At 53.1% G+C, this 18,926-nt stretch overlaps 3 protein-coding genes across 24 annotated transcripts in view; 1 reads left to right on the forward strand and 2 right to left on the reverse strand.

The window, feature by feature from the left end:
- Ewsr1 (EWS RNA binding protein 1) overlaps positions 1–3,564 on the reverse strand; it is a 28,077-nt gene extending 24,513 nt beyond the window's left edge. For all 4 annotated transcript variants that reach the window (XM_052736392.1, XM_052736391.1, XM_052736390.1 and 1 more), the window contains exon 1: positions 3,473–3,564. In XM_052736392.1, coding sequence (XP_052592352.1) covers positions 3,473–3,485 — 13 coding nt within the window. In that variant the 5' untranslated portion in view covers positions 3,486–3,564. The remainder of the gene's footprint in view (positions 1–3,472) is intronic.
- On the forward strand, positions 3,256–10,144 carry Rhbdd3 (rhomboid domain containing 3). 9 transcript variants are annotated; one of them, XM_052736409.1, is made up of 9 exons: positions 3,256–3,276; positions 4,224–4,375; positions 4,814–5,081; positions 6,858–6,893; positions 7,215–7,404; positions 8,090–8,473; positions 9,192–9,354; positions 9,442–9,726; positions 9,811–10,144. In XM_052736409.1, exons 5-9 carry the CDS (start codon positions 7,257–7,259, stop codon positions 9,986–9,988), a joined length of 1,158 nt encoding a protein of 385 aa, XP_052592369.1. In that variant the 5' UTR covers positions 3,256–3,276; positions 4,224–4,375; positions 4,814–5,081; positions 6,858–6,893; positions 7,215–7,256; the 3' UTR covers positions 9,989–10,144. The 9 variants fall into 9 exon arrangements, with proteins under 9 accessions (XP_052592369.1, XP_052592368.1, XP_052592367.1 ...); XM_052736408.1 differs by lacking the exon at positions 3,256–3,276 and adding an exon at positions 3,691–3,829; XM_052736407.1 differs by lacking the exon at positions 3,256–3,276 and adding an exon at positions 3,859–4,032.
- A 182-nt stretch (positions 10,145–10,326) lies between these two features.
- The window catches only part of Emid1 (EMI domain containing 1), a 44,598-nt gene continuing 35,998 nt past the window's right edge, over positions 10,327–18,926 (reverse strand). For 3 of the 11 annotated variants that reach the window (XM_052736396.1, XM_052736399.1, XM_052736398.1), the window contains exons 14-15: positions 14,728–14,812; positions 10,327–11,041 (exon numbers count right to left, since the gene is read on the reverse strand). In XM_052736396.1, coding sequence (XP_052592356.1) covers positions 10,914–11,041; positions 14,728–14,812 — 213 coding nt within the window. In that variant the 3' untranslated portion in view covers positions 10,327–10,913. Of the gene's footprint in view, positions 11,042–12,033; positions 13,692–14,727; positions 14,813–18,784; positions 18,872–18,926 lie in introns of those variants that run through there. The other 8 variants (XM_052736395.1, XM_052736397.1, XM_052736394.1 and 5 more) reach the window with 6 other exon arrangements.

The raw sequence follows: 18,926 nt of genomic DNA on the forward strand, positions 1-18,926 counted from the left end.
ATGATTTCAACTTTAAAAAAAAGCCACAAATTTTCTTCTCTGTAAATGAGTCCAGCTATCATTTTCTTTCTCATATGAAATTTATACTATATCAAAGGAATTAGCCTGGTTAGTTGGCACATATCTTTCATCCCAGTGGCATTCAAGAAGCAGGGACAGGTGGGTTTGTGAGTTTTAGGCCAGCCTAGTCTACACAGTGCATTCCAGGACAGCTAGGGCTGTGAAAGACCTTGTCTCAAAAACAAACAAAAAGGGACTAAATCCAGTCTATACAGGTATCAAGTTATGAAAATAAATGCCTAAATTTTCAAAGCACCACTGAATTAAAGTTAGATAATTTGGGTTTTTTTTTTTTTTTTTTTTTTAAGGCAAAGCAATTTTTTTATGTTTTTCAATACAGGATTTCTCTGTGTAACAGTTCTGGCTGTCCTGGAACCTGCTTTGTAGACCAGGTTGGTCTCGAACTCAGATCTGCCTGCATCTGCCTTCTGAGTGCTGGGATTAAAGGCTTGTGCCACTACTGCCCAGTGAGCAATTATTTTTTTAAATAATTCTAATTATTTCCCCTCTACAAGAACACATCTTCTTTGGTGTTCAAAGACAGTACTGCCATTAAGACTGAACAAAAGGGTCCTTTCTTTTCCAATCAGAAAGCAGTCAGTCCCTAACCCCAAAGCAACAGTCGACATCTTTCTTCACGAAGGGGATCTAACCCACTCCACGCAATATTGCTTCACAATATCCTGAACTCATCTCTTAAAAGTGGACCGTCTTTCTACCTTTTTATACCTCATGTGACTACTTTCCTTCCTCTAGACCCTTAATTTCAGAGCCCCATTATCAATATCATCAGTAAACTGTCCCAAAGATACCTACAACAAAAAAATAAATGTTCAACCAAAATCCTGAAGCATTTTCAATGTTACCTTTTTTTGGAGACAGGGTCTCACTATGTAGCTCCAGTTGTCCTGGAACACACTATGTAGACCAGGCTGGCCTCAAACTCTGCCTGCCTCTCCTCCCCAAGTTCTAGGATTAAACTATGACTAGTTACTTGTCACATTCTTTATATGAAATAAAAAATGTAAATCACTTCCATGTAGCATTTGTAAAATACACCAACGAAGCATCTAAATCCTTATATTGCAACCTTCATTTTGTTGAAGTTTCTGTGTAAAAAATGGTTTTCAACTCCCTGGCATTCAGCTCAATGTTTACAAAAGACTTACACAAGAGCAGTTATGTAAAATTGGCAAAGCTGATACAGAACAGCTAACCACCTCAGATCAGCATGAAACTGGTGGATTTGGTGGGTTAAGGGAAGCAACCACCCCCCAACTCATGTTTATCTACCTAATACAACACACAAGCCTCCTACTGTCTCAAACATGACACTGAAACAATGGCCAGATAATTTAACAACCGAAAAACCATGCCCAAATGTACATAAAGAAGCAGGCAAAGGGGCTATGATGGGTGGGTAGGGCTCAAGAATGTTGATAATGTTTTACTTCTTGTTCTGATAGTTATTTGGGTACTGTAATTCTGCTTTACTGGACATATTCTGTAGGCACTATTCTACAAGATACAGATGGGGTGGGGTGAGGGGGGAAATCACTATTCCCTAAGACAGACGCTTACTCAGGGCAGTCACTAGCCAAGCTGTAGAGATTTGGAGGTTTAGACTACATAATGTATTAAAGCCAGGAGGGTAAATTTCTTAGGACCAGAAAGCTTTAAGGACTGAAGAGCTCAAGATAACTGCCCCCCAACCCCCACCCCAACAGGCTTTCTCTGTGTAGCCCTGGCTATCCTGGAATTCACTGTGTAAGACCAGGCTGGCCTTGAACAAGAGATACGGCTGCCTCTGCTGGGACTAAAGACATGAGCCACCACCACCTGGCGTCAAGAAAAACTTTGAAAAAGTCTAGCTAAACTATATTTTTCAGGAAAAGACACTAAGTCCTACATAAGGTTCCCTCAGCAGGGACAGGACTATGGGTATACCAGAGCATGCTTTTAACTCGAATATGGTTCATGGTGGTTACCAGCAAATAGGATTTGAAGAAAGATGACTAAAAAGTGGCAATGATCTATCAAGCAAAAATCTGCAATTGCCTTCTTGAGTTTTACCGGATAGAAGACCCACGGAAGAAACCATTTCCCACCAGGATGTACTGGGCTGTAGTTTAATCTTTCTCTTAGCTTGGTATCAAAAGCCAGCATTTACCTGTTTACTGCCTACATCTTTGGCGTCGCCAAACTGTGATGCTCGAAGCTTTTCCAAGCACTAATCAAAGTCCCAGAGCTCTTTCTCTCTTCCCCCTCGATTTCTCCTACTGCCTCCAAGGCCACATCAGCCCCCCAAATTCCTCCAGAGCCCCCCCCCAAAAAAAGCGCCACCGTGCCGGTTAACTGTGCACCAAACTGCTGGTGAAGGCTAGGCTACACTCATTGGCTCACTGAAGGACGACAACATCCATCACATTGTAGAGTTCCCACCGCCGACTTTCAAAGTTGGCTACCGGTCTCCTTTCCCTGGCCTCCACAGCGCCAAGAAACAAGCCTGCTAGCTTAATGAGCAGGTCTACAGAAACGTGCGGGGTGAGGCTGTTTCTCCCGGGTCAAAAATGCCAGACATTTCTGGTTAAGATTCTGCTCTCCGGATCCAGGCGGGCCTTGTTACACAACCGATCCCCGCGCCGTTTGCTGAGAAAAGGACCCCGGGTAGGGTAGGGAAGGCGGTGGAGTCACCACATGATAAAATCGAGGCCTCCGAGCGGGGAGAACGCGGACTGGGGGGGGACCCACGACGCCTAAAGGCCGAGCAGGCCCACTCTGGGCTTGAGGCTGGGGGGCCCTGCAGGGTGCAGCTTGGGAGCGCCGAGCCAGGCCCGGAGGATAATGGGGCTCCTACTCCCCAGCCGGCGCCCCTCGGCTCACACGTTCGCGACGCCTTTTTGTTTTTGTTTGTTTTTAACGTTGAGTTTCTGTACGGGAAACACCTGCCCTCCGGCGAGCAACGGGCCGAGAGGTTACAAGGGCAACCGGCCGCGGCTCCTCGAGCCGCCATCCGACCCCCCGCCTCACGCGCCCGCGGGGTGGACTCGAGGCCCAGCCGCGGTCCCCTCTGGGCCTCAGAGGCCGGAGGCCCCGCCCACGTGGCGGGAGGCCCGGGGCGCCCGCACCGACAACCGCCACACAAAGGAGGCCGAGGCGGGCCCCGCACGCTCCAGCTGCCGCGAGGCCCTCGCGGCGCAACGCGGGCGCCGGAAGGTTCCAGAACCAGCCCGCCGGGTGGGGGAGGGGGAGGGGACGGGAACGCGGACCCCCGAGGTCGTCGGGTCGCGGCGGGAACTCCAACCCCTTTCGGCAATCCCACTCAGTGATCCCTGCCACCCCGAGAGACGAGCGCCCCCCAGTTGGGGTGTCCCAGCCGTCGCCAGCGCGACCGCGCTCCCACTCCACTTACCCGTGGACGCCATTTTCTCTCCTTCCTCCTCGTTCTCTCAACGTCCGTCTCCCTCTCGCGGTCCCCCTAGGCGCCGCACTGCGCAGGCGCGAAACCCGCAACCTCGGACGCTACCATCGGGCCAGGCCACGGGGGTGGGCAAGGAGGTTTGAGCCAGGGATATCTGGTTCTTCGGTGCAGAAACCGTTGACCCAATCCTCTCTGAAGAGCCAGACGTGACGCGCGGGTTAAGAAGGCACCCTCAGGGGCCAGCGCGCTAGGAAGCGAGTGTCACCCACCCACCCGAGGGATCCCCTGCACGAGGCCCGGTGGTTTGGAATGGTTGCGCCCGCTGGCTCTAGGGACCGTCTCTGAAGAGTCTGTCCTGGAGGGAGACGGAGGCTGGCGGGAGGGCTGGGGGAAGGGATCCCGGCCTGGAACAACTGCTGACTAATCGGCGGGCGGGATCACGCGCCCGTGTGTGCGCGCAGTGGGTTTGAGGCGCCTAGGTCTCGGCCTGGAGCTGGCGGCCCGACTCCCAGGCGGGGCCCCCCCGGGCCCCCCCCACCCGCTCCTCCAGGGTAGGGGGGGGGACGTGCTTCTCAGGACCTTGGACGCGTGGCCCGAGAGGGCGGGGGAGGGGACTGAGGTCGGTCGGCCGGTCGGCCGGTCGGCTGGGGAGGGAGGCCGGGAATGCCGCGTCCGGCCCCAATAACGGTCGGAGTTGAGAAGCCCTGTAGTCCTCCTTCATCCAATACCCTTGCTTTAACAGAAAAGAAACCCCAGGCTCAAGCAATTGAGTACTTTCCCCAAAGTTAGAAAGCTGAATTCGACCCAGACCCCGGGACTCCCCCTCTGTGCACCACCCGGAAGCATCTTCCCTGCCCTTGACTTCCCAGTCTGTCCTCCTGGCTTCCCAGTAAGGTAGGCAGGGTGTGATGGTGCATAACCCTGAGAGGTCTCTGACGAGGGTTCCAGAGGGACACTGAGGCGGACTGTTTGCGAGTGAGGAGTTTTTTTTTTAAGAGTTCCTAACACACGGACAGACTAGTCTCAGACAAACAGTAGCATGGCGGGCGCGGACTGAGCAGAAGCGAGAGCCCATGTGGGAGAAGAAGTAGGCGTGCCGCACCTTTCTAAGGATGGGAGTGGTTTCCCCGCCGAAGCTTAAAGCCAGGCTCTCCAGCTCCCCGGCGGGAGGCAGGGAAGGGAGTGGGGAGCAGGGTGTATGGCCAGCTTCCCATTTGATGTAAAGTCCCTTCCTCAGGTGAGAGATCCAGGCACCCGGGGACTCACAGTGCTCAGTAGGGTGCCCGTCGGAATCTGAAAGGGAAACGCTGCCATACATGTCTTGTGTTCTAGGACCAGCAGCGGGATCCACGACTTAATTCTTACAAGTTCCATTTTATTAGTTGAAGATACGGTTGGAGACAGAGACTCAATGATACTGCTTGCTTAGGATGTGTGAGGCCCTGGTTTCCATTTTCAACACCAAGAAAGAGAAGAGACTGATTGAGAGGACTCGAGGCCCAGTTCTGTATGTCCGTGGACCAGTCCCTTAGTGCTCAGGGATGGAATAGTTGTGAGAAGGTGCAAGTGGAAGCTTCAGTTTAGGTGACCCTGCCTCCAGGTAAGGGTGAAATCTACCTGCTTTTCTAAACCCAGTACCACAGGTGAAGGGCAGGGTTCAACCCAGCAGGACCTGGGGCCAAGCTAATCTTTGAATGAACACATACAATGCCTTGAATATGTGCAAAGAGTAGTATCCTGGGGAACCTGGAGATGAGAGGGAGCCTCCTTCCTCCATTAGTTCAAACCACATGGGAGAAAGGTCAAACTTTACGCCTTAGGCTAAGACTCCTGGTGTGGGAAGGGGACATTGGAGCTGGGCTTCAGAGAGTAGGAGACTGCCTGTTGAGAGGCTGGAGGAAAGGACGCTGCAGGCAGAGGAGGTCTGCACATTTTCCCTTTAGGAAACTGGCAGGTGCAAGGGAGGGCCTTGGCAAGGAAGCTGACTGAGTCATCCCAGTAGGAGACTGGAGAGGACTGCTCAAGAGTGATAACACAGCCTGCAGGAAAGTCCGGGTGCGAGGAAGGTGAGGGAGAGAAAGAAAAAGGAAACGTGACTGCTCCCAGAGTGGCCATGACCCTGAGCTGGGCCATGTGGGGAGACGGGGAGGAGAAGGGAGAGGCGCCAGAAGGCCCAACATACAGAGAGAGTGGGTAACCAAAACGGCTGGACTATAGAGGGACTAGCAGCCCAGCCCCCTGGGCTGGAGAAGTGCAGGGGAGGGGGAGGGGTATGCCAGCCAGGAGGGCCCTGTTACAGGTAAGGACCGGAAGATTGCGGAGAGAACCTGACACCAGTGTCCGCTTTGATATGTTAAATAGGCCCAGTCATTTGCCCGGGGTTGAAACCTAACTGGAGAAAAGCTTTGCTGCTTGCCCCCACCCCCACTGGAGCTTGGACCAACAGGTCCTTCATTTGTGATCTCTGTGCCTCCCTTAAGTAATGAGGTGGTGCTGGGGGGTTATTGAGAAAGAGCTGGGGCCCAAACCAGGTGCGGTGGTGCAGATTTGTGACCCAGTACTCAAAGCCTGCGCAGACACAGGAGAATCTCACATTGCAGGCTAGCTTGGGTTCCATGTTGAGACTTTGTTTAAGATAAACAAAACTTTAAAGATGAGAAAGCTGTGGGCCTCGAATCTTTTCCTTTCTTTTTCTTTTTTTTTTTTTTTTTTTTTTGGTTTTTCGAGACAGGGTTTCTCTGTGTAGCTTTGCGCCTTTTCCTGGAACTCACTCTATAGCCCAGGCTGGCCTCGAACTCACAGAGATCCGCCTGGCTCTGCCTCCCGAGTGCTGGGATTAAAGGCGTGCGCCACCACCGCCCGGCTTCTTTTCCTTTCTTATATGATCCTGTAAGCAAAACGTGTCTTAGTCACCGTTCCCCAGGTTGGGAAACTTGCCCACGGACACACAGCAGAAGGCTGGAGCAGACTCTAGGGCCAGGGCCAGGGCTGGGGAGGAAATAGTGCCACAGTTCTGAATCACTCTGTACGGCTTGGACTGTGGGGTTCCCCACAGCTGCCCATCCCATTGGTGGGCCTCGTGATGCCCCTTGTTCAAGGGCACCTGAGCCATCTGGGCTCCCTGAGGCTTGGACACTAGAACAGAGGGAGGCAAGCGGGAGACTAGAGCTGGCCTTGACCTTGCCACTCCCGGGGGAATGGACCCATCCTTTTGGCAGTGAAGGGCCACAGTTCAACTTTTTTGGCCCTGTATCTCCCACTAAGACTCCTCTTCAGGGTCCACCAGACTCTTTGAAACTGGGTCTCGTCACCCAGGCTGTTTTTTTCTCTCAGTATATAGCCAAGACCTAAATTTTTATTTTTTTTCTTTTTACAGCACTGGGGAGCAAATCCAGGTGCCCATGTATGCTAGGTAAGCACTCTCCCTGGTCTGCATCTCTAATGACCTGTATTCCTGATCCTCTTGCCACCACCTCCTGAGTGCTAAGATCACAGGTGTGCACTACCACACTGGCCTCATCAGGACTTTATGCATGGCCCCTGCCCATCCCAGACACATGGGCAGGTAGGATAGGAACATGGCTAATAAGCACACAGGCTGGGACTTGAGCCCACTTTGGCCAAGCTACTGGACCTGCCTCTGCTGGTTCAGTTTCTGCCTCTGTAAAGTAGTTGAGAGGGAGTCACATAAAAGCAGCAAGAATAATTTGTTACTCTTTTTGTTTATTCCCAGCGCACAGCCTCAGGACCACCTTTGACTACCATCAACCAAACTATGCATGCCCGGGATTCTCCTGGCTCACTGTCCCGGGCACTGCCCCTGGCCTCCTCAGTCCTGATGCTCCTGATGAGCTGCCTGTGGTTACTGGGGGCTGGCCCCAGCCTCACATTGGCTCCAGAGCTGCTGCTGGACCCCTGGCAGGGTGAGGACCAGCTGCATGATCCTTGAGGGAAGCTAGAGACTTTCTCTAGTGCCTGAGGCCTGTCAGTGGAGTTAGCGTGCACCTTGTGGTGGTCACGAGGCTAGGACACAGTGTCCCAGGGCACGTTCTCCTGCAGACATGCCCAGCTCACCCACAGTCCAGGAGGGCAGAGGGTCCTGAGGAAGGCACAGAGGGTGGGGTGGGAAGCTGTGGGTAGGAAGAGTTCTCATAGCATCCCTTGCTGACAGCTTTCCCTGGAAATAAGAACTAAAAATTTCCGCCAAACATGTACTTCCCACAAAACCTCCAGTTTACAGCTGAGGAACCCAAATGGTGTTTAGAGAGGGGAAGCGATTTTCCCAAGGTCCTGTAGCTCTGTGGGAGTGCAAGGTTCTAGCAGGTGGTTTCATTAGAATGTGTGCTACTAACCAGATGCGACAAAGATGTGGGAACTGACAGACAGCTGCCCTGTGCCTGGGACACGGCAGCCCTCGGCAGCTGGTTGCTAGTGAGAAGACTGCATGTTGGTAGAGTAGCTGGGGTGTTGAGAAGCCTCTGGTCCCCTCTACCAGTGATGAGTGGTGGTAGTTCCCATACTGGCTTCTGGGTTGGGGAGGCTGGCCTGCCAGGTGGCCCTCGGAAAGGCTAATCCATCCCTCTAACCTGGCCCCCTTCTCGTTCCCAGTGCACCGGCTAGTGACCCATGCTCTGGGCCACACTGCTCTGCCGGGCCTGCTCCTGAGCCTGCTGCTCCTGCCCACTCTGGGCTGGTGGCAGGAGTGCCATTTGGGCACTCTGCGCTTCCTGCACAACTCGGCCCTGCTTGCCCTGGCTGCCGGGCTGCTGGCTGTGCTGCTGACAGGCCTCGGGGTGTCCAGTGCAGCTGGAGGTTGTGGATATATGCCTGTCCATCTGGCCATGCTGGCAAGGCAGAGTTACTACCCTGGGTGGCCTCAGGGGACACTGCCACCATGGCTGCTCCCATGGCTGCTGCTGGCCCTGACCCTGCTACTCAGCTCTGAGCCGCCCTTCCTGCAGCTCCTTTGTGGCCTTCTTGCTGGCCTAGCCTGTATCCTTTGCCTGAGCCCAGGGACCATGTGGACCTGTGGCTGGGCCTCTGGGGTGCCTTGGAAAGAAATGGCATAGGGAATCCATGCCCAAGCAGTGTCTGGTGACACATCTTCCTCTGAGCCATGCTCTGGGCTGGGGACAGAGCTCATGGCCAAGGGGAGGTGTCAGTTACAATCAAAGGACCCATAGGATGTTTGGGAGAGCTGAAGGGACCCTAGAAGTCACTAACCTGGATCATGTGTGAAGGAGGCATCAAAGCTAAGATTAGCAAAGAGGAAGGCTCGGGGTGGGAGCGAGCCTGGGGCTCTCCGGGAACAGAGGACCAAGTTAGGGCCCATGGTACAGGTATCTTCAACATAAGCTTTGCTCCCAAGATATGGGAAAACAGGCTGACCATAGAACCCTTCAGGCAGTCACAGGGGACCGTTTCAGAATGCAGACACCAGCTACTCAAGTCTGGCTGACCCCAGGGGGATCTGTCTTCAGGCACACAGGGTTATGTTATGCACTGGCCAGCAGAGTGGAAAGCAGGGTGTGGGGAAGGCACATACGGTCTTCTGTGCTGGCTGAGTGGTTTCAGGTAGGCAGTTCCCTTTCGTTCTCAGCTTCAGCTGCTCAGGTGGTCCTGGGGAGTGTAGCAAGGAGACACATGGTACATTCCCCTCCCCCCAGTTCAGTTTGGTTTCCTTGACCTGCGCCCTGCCCTGGGCAGGCAGATGCTGCTGGGGCCTTCCGGTGGCTGGAGCTCTCCGAGCGGAGACTGCAGGTGTTACAGGACAGTGTCCTTTGCAGGACTCTGGCCCGGTGCTGGCCACTGAGGCTCCTTCCCACCCCAGGCAGCCTGGCTGAACTGCCTGTCACTTTTCCTGCTGGAGTGAGGTGAGGATGATACCAGGGGCTCAGCATTGGATGGTGGAAGTTGTGACAGTGGCTGGCAGCCCAGGCCATCCACCTCTGTCCCTACAGGCCTGCCACCCCTGGATCTCCTTACCTTGCTTCCCCAAGCTCCTGGTCTCACAGTGATGGCTCTGCCCAGCTTCCACCAGGCCTAGGGCCTGTGCAGCTGACACGGGAGGTCTCAGAGAGGGGCTCAGACTGGGCTGCGTCCAGCTTTGCTCCAGGAAGCCCGATGTGGGCAGCCCTGGATGAGCAAATGCTACAGGAAGGGATCCAGGCTTCGCTCCTTGATGCATCAGTGCATGGTCCCCAGAGCTCCGTGTGGTTGCCCAAGGCCTCCGTGTCTTCTCTACGGTAAGGCAGGGTGGCCAGGGGTGCGGCTTTCTGATGTGGGAGCCATGCATGCCCTGACATTTCTTCCTTGTCCCCACCTCACAGGCTGCAGCAGTTGGAGCACATGGGATTTCCCACTGAGCAGGCCGCGGTAGCCTTGGCAGCTACAGGACGTGTGGAAGGTGCAGTGTCTCTGCTGGTTGAAGGCCTGGTGGATACTGAGGCCGTGGTGACCGAGGGGAGGAGTGGTCCTGCCCACTGCAAGGGCGCTGGGCCCTCATAGTCCAAGAAGAGAAGAGGGTCTTAGGCCTGGCCTGAGTCCTAGCCTAGTCTACTGAGGGCTTGGGAGCTTGAAAGCATCCCTGGGGGCAGGAGTGGGCCCCAGCATGTTCTGATACTTTCTAAGAATAAAAGCTGATGTTTTCAGCCTGGCCTCTGAGTGGCCGTTGTCATGTCTGGCTCTTCTGTGTTGGCATCAGGGAGGATGAAGGAGTGAACAGGCAGTGAATGAGTGGCTGATGGCAGGAGGGTGACCTGTGGTATCTAAGACCACCGAGCTCCTGTCCTAATATCCTCAGCCTAGGTGGACCCTCCGGCTGAGCACATAGAGACCAAACTGGGTGGGTCCGGCAGGGACATTTATTGTCCAGTACATAGCAATCCATGCATCTGCAGCAGATACTTGGAGTGGGAGTCCCTTCTACACATCCCGTCCCCACCTGGGACACTGAGGAGTGGGGGCTTGGGTAGAACTGACGTAAGGAGCACCAACCATTCAGTCAGGGATTAAGCAGCCTGGACTCAGGTGGGAATCAGCACCAGGAAACGGGACTCCCCAAGGTTTTAAGGAGGGGAACTGGGACTTGTGCCCCCATCCTGACATGTCTGTAGAGCCAGGCAGAGTCCTAGGCCCTATGTCAGAACACTGGAAGCCTTGTGCCTCCACTGCTCCCCTTTAAGGCCTTTTCACCCCATGTCACAGGGAAATAGACCAGGTGCAAGTGAGGCCTGACTTCGGAGTAGGCTTCCCCTCGGGACCTGCCCCTGCCTAGTCTGTAAAGTACAGACTGACATCACTGAGACCTGCCTGCCTATCCCTAAGGCCAAGATGGCACGGGGGTCCCTGAGGATATTAATAAATAGGAACTGGCAGTCTCTGGAGGCAGCTGGCCAAGTCCAGGCTGGGGGAGGAAGAGCCACCACCATCCTCAGCTCCTCTCGTTGCGTCTTCTGGGGGTCACGATCTGGTAGTTGGTTGGGTGTCCTCCCCTCTTGCCTCGAAGGAGGCTGGGGGTACCCGTGCCATCAGGGCCTACCCCGGATCCCAGCTCTGGTTCTGCCGGAGGGAATAGGAGAGAGGCTATGTTAGGGGGGCATTCACATGGGAAACCCACTCTTCGCCCTGGGAGGTAGCAGTGTACCCTGACATCCTAGAGATGGAGCTGTGGGGAAGACGGGTACTGAAGGCTGGTTAGTGCCTCCCCATGACCTCTGAGCCCCCAGCCCCAAGAGAGCACTTGGCCGTCTGATGCCTGATATCTCTAATGGGGATGGCCAGACTCACCACGTTTACATGTTTCACATATGGATAGCGCTCCCCAAATAATCGATAATTTTGAGACTTCCTTGGAGTGAAGGTGAATTCTGCATCATCCAAACTTCAGAGCAAGTTAACTGAAGCTAGAGAAGAGACTTCCTCTTTCCGTGGTTATAGCACCATTTGGAGGAAAGGGTTTAGGAGAGTCAGGGTTTGCCCCTGAACAGCCTCAGTGAAACTGAAACCCGTCAGGGCCCCAGTTGTCTGATTTCTAAAATCCAGATAGACTCTGAGGCCCTAGGCGGCACCAACAAAGACTGAAGTCAGTTACCAAGGGAGTTGTGGTGAGATATGCCCTGATCTGCATATAAGCTGAACCCCAAGCCTAAAACATAGTATGCTTGCCCCCCTGAGAAAACTAACATCCTTCAAAACCCAAGAAGGAGCTCTCCGGTCCGGGAAGCCCATGAGTATCCTTTGGTAGCCCCTAAAGCCAGGGAGGAGGTCAGGGTAGGCTGTTTTTCTAGTGGGGGAGAGCCTGAGGATTGGTACTTGGCCAAGCCTTTCCCTGTTCCTTGGACAGACAGTTGGAAGCTTGAAGAGGACCACTTCCCATGGAAGGCGCTGCTTAGGGGTAGGCTACTAACGGGGCCTTGCTTTCCCCAGGTCTGTGATGGCCTGTGTCCATCATCCGGGGGCTATCAGGAGCACGGCCAGCTAAGGACAGGTCACAGTGGCCCTAATCAGCTCTTCTATGCTATCTAGCTGTCCATCTACTGTTGCACTATATTGGGGGGTGGGGGTGGGCTGACAAAGTGCTGAGACTCTGGAGTTTGGCTCTTTGTTCCCAGTGGTCCCTCAGGTCATTTGGAAGCAACGGGGATGGAGAACAGGTGCCAAGAGGCTTCAGGGTAGGGGCTCGTATGTCTCCATCAAGACTTCGGTCTCCCCTCCTCAGGCAAGGACAAGGCTGGTGAGGTCTGCTGAAACATAGTCCCCGATGTTTCTAGAGTTTAGAGAAGCCACATGGCTAATGGTGGGGAATTAGAAACAGACTGTGGGCACTGTGTTTTTTTTGTTTTGTTGACAAACTTTTGCTCAGCAGCCCAGGCTGACCTCAAATTTGCTATCCTCCGGTCTCAGCCTTCCAGTGCTGGGATCTTAGGCATGGAGCCACCACTCTTGGCTTGGACAACACACACGCTAACCTCTAGATCTTATCTCACAGTAGATTTCCTGTCAAGGTTGTCCCTCTCACATCCAGGCACAACCATGTGTCTTCTCTGATCCCCCTCTTCCAAGAAGTGCAGCCGGAAGGGCCCAATCCCTGGGTACTCCCTTTGAGTCTCTACAGTGCCTGACGGACAGCTCCCCAGAGCCCCGCTACTTTGCAGGGCCCAGTGCCATCTAAGCCTAGCGTTGAGCAGCTGCTTCCTGGTTTTGTAGAACCAAGGACTGGTTTTAACCCTGAACCTCCTCCGCACTTAGGCTCTCAGTTCTTAGCTTTATAAGAGGGGAGGTTGGACACAATATGGAGGCCTCTGGGCATGGATGTGCATGTGGGCTGTGAGACAGGGCAGAGGCTGGAAGGGGCAAAGGACAGCCAGTTGGGGGGAGGGACTCTCAGTGGGCAAATGAGAAGCAACCCACACCTGTGCCCGGCCAGCCCCATCTCCCCACACCAGGTATGGCCTCATTAGCTTCACCTCAGGAGTCAGGTGCAGGGGAAGGGACTGCCCCCACCCCCAGCCAGAAGCCTAACTGCCTTTCATGCTGCCTGAACCAGCCTTCTAGAACCTTCCCAGTCCAGTTCTGCTCAGTGTTAGTCTCCACCTTGAGGAAACCCTGTAGATGTCTTAACCTCTGATCTTCCTCTGCTTGTTCAATCACCTACGATCCTTGCCCTTCTGGTCTTCACTGAGACATCACCTCCAGGAAGCCCTCCTAGACTGTCCCGCTCACGAACTGTCTCCCTCCCTCAGGGTGACAACTGAACCCAAGGACTTGTACATGCGAGGTAAGTGCTCTACCATGGAGCCATGTCCCCAGCAGGCCAGAGGCATATCTACTCTGTCACTCATCTCTTCTTGGCTTTTGCTGCCAGTGCCAGCCCCTACCCCAACCGTAAGATGCACAAGGGCAGGGCTACATCTATTGGCCGTGCTGGAGCCTGTGCCGATAGGTGACTGCCGGAACAGGAAAGCTAGTTCCCTGTGCCAGGCTCTACTTCCTTGATCAATGGAAGGATCCAGTGTCTTCTGGCCCAGACCCAGCACTGGGAGGCATCTTCTTCATGCCCAAGCCTGCCCCAGGCCCTTCCTGGGAGGGTTTGCCCCTGCCTGCCCACCCTGCCATTACCTGGCCAGATGATGGCTTCCAGCAGGGTGACCCGTCTGGCCAGGAGCTCCAGCTGGGCCTGCTGCTGCAGGAAGCTCTGTAAGCTAGGAGCCTGATGGGAGATTGAGAAGAGCAGACGGTGCAAGTCTGGTCTCTAAGGGCTGGGCTGGGAGCCAAGGGACGAAAGCAGAGAGATGCTGATGGGCTTCAGGGCAGGGGTCTGGACCAGTGTCCACCAGACCTCAGGGAGGCGGGGAGAGGGTGTGCCTAGCTCCTCAGGTAACCAGGTGGATGGGAACTTGGAGGGTGAATGCCAGGCTACGGATCTGGCTCCCTTGAGTCCTGACAGGGAGCTTCAGGACACACTAGGACTACAATGGTAACTGTGGGAGGGATACCTGGGGCCAGGAAGGCAGGTCCTGGGAGAGTCTCTAGAAGTTTATAGGGAAGCTGGTCGGAACTGGCAAGTGGTCTGTTACCCAGAGTTCTCTGGGTCCTGAGTCTGCCTCTGCCACCCACAGTTCCCTGCACCTTCGGGATCTAGCTGCATTGCTCATGACTTGAAGCCCAAGTAGTCTACATCCTTTATCCATAATCCTGTGGGTTTGGGCTCTGACTGTATGACCCATGACCCCAGTATGGCTAGAGTCTGGCTGTTACCTACAATCCCTCACTGATCAGGAGTCTGGTTTTTCTTTTTTGTTGTTTTGTTTTTCGAGACAGAGTTTCTCTGTGTAACAAATGGCCTTGGCTGTCCTGGAACTCATTTTGTAGACCAGGCTGGCCTTGAACTCACAGAGATTCTCCTGCCTCTGATTCTCAAGTGCTGGAATCAAAAGCATAAGCCACCACATGTGGCTTAGGAGTCTGGTTTCATTGCCCATGACTTCTTGCAAATCTCATACTCTGTTGTGTCCAAGCTCCTGAAGTCCTATAAACTACATTACCCACACTGCCTAGAGAGAGGCACAAGGATGAGTCCAGGAGCAGGACCTTCCCCTGTGGAGAGGGGAAGGGTTGGGTAGCCTCTATAGCCTATGCTTCTTCAGCCTCAGAACTGGACTCAGGCCAGTTACACCCCAGGAGGGTTTGGGGGAGGCTGGTAAGCAGGGGCTGGGCTGGCTGGCCGTCTGTCTGTCTCTACTCACCATAGAGCCCAATCATTGTTTCCAAGATTAAAACCCTCTCAGCTAAAATCTTCAAAGCCTCGCGTAGTTGGTGCAACCCCTCCCCCTGTGGAGAAAGAGACAGATGCAGCCGTGACGGGGGGTCAGGAGGGGACCCCACAAAGCTTGCCAGTGGCCCCTGCCCCACCCAGGACAAGCACCTGTAGCCCTGTACCACCTACCACAGCCCAGGACCCATGGACAGCCAAACAAGACAGAGAGGGACGGGAGGAAGGCAAGGCAGGAGGAAGCGACCCCTGAAGACCCCCCTCAGAAAGTTCCATTGGATCCCAACTGGCTGCAAGTTGTGCCACTCTGGAGAGCATTCCTGTGCTTGCCCCAGAGCCTGCCACCCATTTGTTCCCAGGCCCTGTGGAGCCAGCTTGACCTTGCCCCTCCATTCCCCCATCCTCTGCACAGTTCCTGTGACATCCCTGGGCCACCGGTACTACGGGAGCTCTCTCTCCCTCTCTCTCTGTCTCTCTCTCTCTCCCACTCTATCTCTCCTCATTTTAAATTCTTATTTTTGTAATCTTTCTCTTTACTCATATTCTTCAGATTGACTTTTCTTTAAGTTATCACGTTAGCCTCCCCCTAACTAACTCTATCAGGGCGATCAAGCTAGTGACTCTGTTCACGCCAGAGTGAGTAGTAAGTGAAAATCAAAACGCTTGAATGGCATTGTTGTCCAAGATGGGGCTGAGCTGAGCCTCCAGCTTGGTTCCCTCCGGGTGGGGAGACTGTTCCCCTCTCGGCCAGTGCCAGTCCCACATTCTGATACACCTTGGGGAGAGCCCTCAGCCCAGCCCCTCCCAGTGTGTTCCCAGGGGTGTGGCAGTGGGTCCACCAAGCTCCTTCTCTAAGGCCCCCCAGCCCCAGGGTTCCCGACTCCCCAAAAGCAGAGGCTCACTTAGAGAGCGCTCTTGGATGCCCGCCCCCCAGTTTGTTCTCTCCTTCCCGAGCACAGGGTGCATGGTCTTACCCAATACTTCATGTCCCCTCTCTAAACAACTTCCAGAACGTGAGTGTTTCCCAACAGAGCACCAGGATGGCCAAACTATCCCAGGCCTGACAGCATCTAGAAGAGTCTCTCGGCATTTAGTATAGGGTGAGTGAAGGGATGCATAGCATGCACACATCTCCTTGTGCATGTGTGTATGCACATGTGTGTGCATATATATGCCCGTGAGGACTCATACAGAGGCCGGAGGAGAATGTCTTCCTCTTCGCTCTCCATTGTATTTAAGATTTTGATTACATTTTGTGTGTGTGTGTGTGCGTGTGTGATCATGGCATAGTGTACATGTTGAGGTCATAGGTCAACTTGTAGTCACAGCATGTGTGTGGACATCGGAGAACAAATGAAATGAATCAGTTCTTTCCTCGCAGGCTCAGTCAGGCCCTTCTTCAGTCTTGTGGCAGGCCTTCACCACAGAGCCCCCTGCAGGCCCTCCGTCTTAGTTTGTTTTCTACCTTCATTTTTGAGGCAGGGTCTTACGGTGAACCCAATGTGTGCCGTTTCAGCTAGTCTGGCTGGCCATCGAGTTCCACCTGTTTCCAGTTCACAACGCTAGGGTTACAGGCATTCGTGCCATGCCCGACTTCTGTGTGGGTGCCAGGGATCGGGGTTCAGGTCCTCTTGTTTGTTCAGCAAGTGCTCTTACCCACTGAGCCATCTTCCCCCCCCCCCCCTTTTCATGTGACGTGTGTGTGGTGTGTGTATGCATGTATGTATACCGTGTTCACATTTGTGTGCATGCTCGCATGTGCATGTGTCTGGAGGCCAGAAGCTGACATCAGAGTTTTCCCCCCACCTATTTATTGAGGCAGGAACTCTCCACTGAACCCAGAGTTTGCTCTGGTAATTCTGTTCCTGCCTCCCAAGCTCTGGAATTAGGGGTGCGCTTTGAAGCCCACCCAGCATTTATGTGGATCCTGGGGATCCAAACTCTGGTCCTCATGCCTGCTATCTCTCAGATCCTTCTCCTTCCTTCCTTCCCTCCCCGCCTTCTGTTTTCTTTGAGATATGTCACTCTGTAGCCCAGGTTAGCCTCAAACTCACAACAGTTCTCTCTCTCTCTCTCTTTTGTTTGTTTGTTTGTTTGTTTTTTTTCAAGACAGGGTTTCTCCATGTAGCTTTGGAGCCTGTCCTGGAACTCACTCTGTAGACCAGGCTGGCCCCGAACTCAAGAGATCTGCCTGCCTCTGCCTCCCAAGTGCTGGGATGCAGTTCTGTTTTCTTTGAGATATAATGTCATTTCTATAGCCCAGGTTAGCCCCAAACTCACACCAATTCTGTTTCAAATTCCCATGAGCTGGAATTCCAGACATGAGCCCCTACACCTGGCTTACTATCCAACCCTTTGAAGCGGTTCCCCATAAGAATATCTAAGCAGCTAAGAGGACTTCAACACGTCCATTATGAGTTTGTTCATTCCCTGGGGCTATTCCTTATGCTCCTGCTGTCCTGTTAATATCATAAAGATTGAGCTATTCATGGGTCACTGAACTGCCATTTCAGCCTGGGGTACTGGGGTACTAGGTCACATGCCAAAGTAATCCCTGTTTGAGTACATGGAGCAGGATGTGAAAATGGATGATCCTGGGGCTGAGAAGATAGTTCAATGGTAAGAGCACTTACCAAGAACAAGGACCTGAATTTAGAGCCCCAAATTCACATAAAAAACCACCCAAATGCCCACAACCTCAGCGCTGGGCAGGTACAGAGAAAGGGGGTTGCTGGATGCTAGCCTAGCTGAAAAATAGTGAGCTCACAAGGGAATAGGGCAGAGAATGATATATGGGCACCCACAACCACACACTTGTATACACATGCACACACACATACACATACACATACACACATACACACACACACACACACACACACACACACACACACACACACACTGCACACACACACACACACTGTCTGCCTTGCTGCCTGTCCATGCTCCCACTTACGGCCCCCTGATCAGGATGTCCACAGCCTTCTAGACTCCTTTTCTGTTTCCAATCCATACTCCATATTGGCATTCAGAGACATACTTTGCAAACAAAAACCTGACCACACCATTCCCTCTCACTCTTTAATTAAAAAAAAAAATCTTATTGTTTTTGGGATCCTTGAGTATCCCACTCTGTAATCCAGGTTTGCCTTAAACTTGTGGGCATCCTCCTGCCTCAGCCATCTGAATGTTGAATGCTGGGATTACAAAGTGAGCCACCATGCCTGGCTCCCAGTTTAGAAATACTTAAACAAATGCCCCAGGGTCCACCAAAGTTTGAATTCTTTACCGTGGCCTCCTGCTGCAGGCCGCAGGAATATATTATAAGAACTCAGCTGGTTATGGCAAAGGCAATACCTGGAAGAATCAGGGAATTCCTCCAGAGGAAGCCAAATCCCAAGGAGTTTTTGGTGTTACTTGGCTTGTTATATATCAGCTGTCTTCTATTATGAAAATCATGTGTGCCTTCATAGTTTTCCCAATTGATTTTTCCCTAAGAAGGGCTAACAATGTGCACTGATCACTCTCTGGACATACACATTCCAGGTATTTGGAGAACAGCCTCAGGAAAGGCTTTCTCTGGAATCAGATATCTCCCTTGGCCACTTTCAAGGACTAGCAGTAATAACAGTCCACATGCAAGTCTCCTGATTTAAGGTAAATTCCACAAGGAGACACCACCTAGGTCAGGTGGACGTTAAGTAATAGCTTTACACAATTCAGCTCGGACCCCCCTTTCTTACAGCCTTACTAACTTTATAGACCGCTAACTCCTTACCTAACCACTTCTAGGAATATTTAGATAACCTTCTGCACTGACAGCTATGCTTAGCCAGAACCCCAGTTCAAGCCTCCCTGTAATTATCATCATTAGCAGCATCCGGCCAGGTCCATCCCCAGATGGAGGAGAGTACTTTATCAGAGATACCTCTGTATTCTCTAAGAACAGACTTAACCATCCAGGCTACCTGTTTGAGAAGGCCTGGCGGATGTGCCAATTAAGCTTTACTTCCTCCTTTCCCAAATCTTACCTCTAGTTCCAGATCTCCCTTTAACTATCACCAGAGGCATCCAGCTGTACACAGGTTGCCTAGCGACTGAGCACACTTTCCCCCACCCTGTAGAAAAACGGCAGATAGCTTGGACAGATAGGAGCCACAGGAAAAAAGAAGA

Source organism: Peromyscus californicus, unplaced genomic scaffold (assembly GCF_007827085.1).
Source record: "Peromyscus californicus insignis strain IS unplaced genomic scaffold, ASM782708v3 Scaffold_13__1_contigs__length_99412109, whole genome shotgun sequence".
Lineage (NCBI taxonomy): Eukaryota > Metazoa > Chordata > Mammalia > Rodentia > Cricetidae > Peromyscus > Peromyscus californicus.

What these genes read in the sequence shown, in the direction of transcription:
- Rhbdd3 (XM_052736409.1), top strand. Translation starts at nt 7,257, where the DNA reads ATGCATGCCCGGGATTCTCCTGGCTCACTGTCCCGGGCACTGCCCCTG. An exon ending in CCTTCTTGCTGGCCTAGCCT is followed by an intron (nt 8,474 to 9,191) that starts GTATCCTTTGCC and finishes CTGGGCAGGCAG; the next exon opens with ATGCTGCTGGGGCCTTCCGG. An exon ending in ACTTTTCCTGCTGGAGTGAG is followed by an intron (nt 9,355 to 9,441) that starts GTGAGGATGATA and finishes CTGTCCCTACAG; the next exon opens with GCCTGCCACCCCTGGATCTC.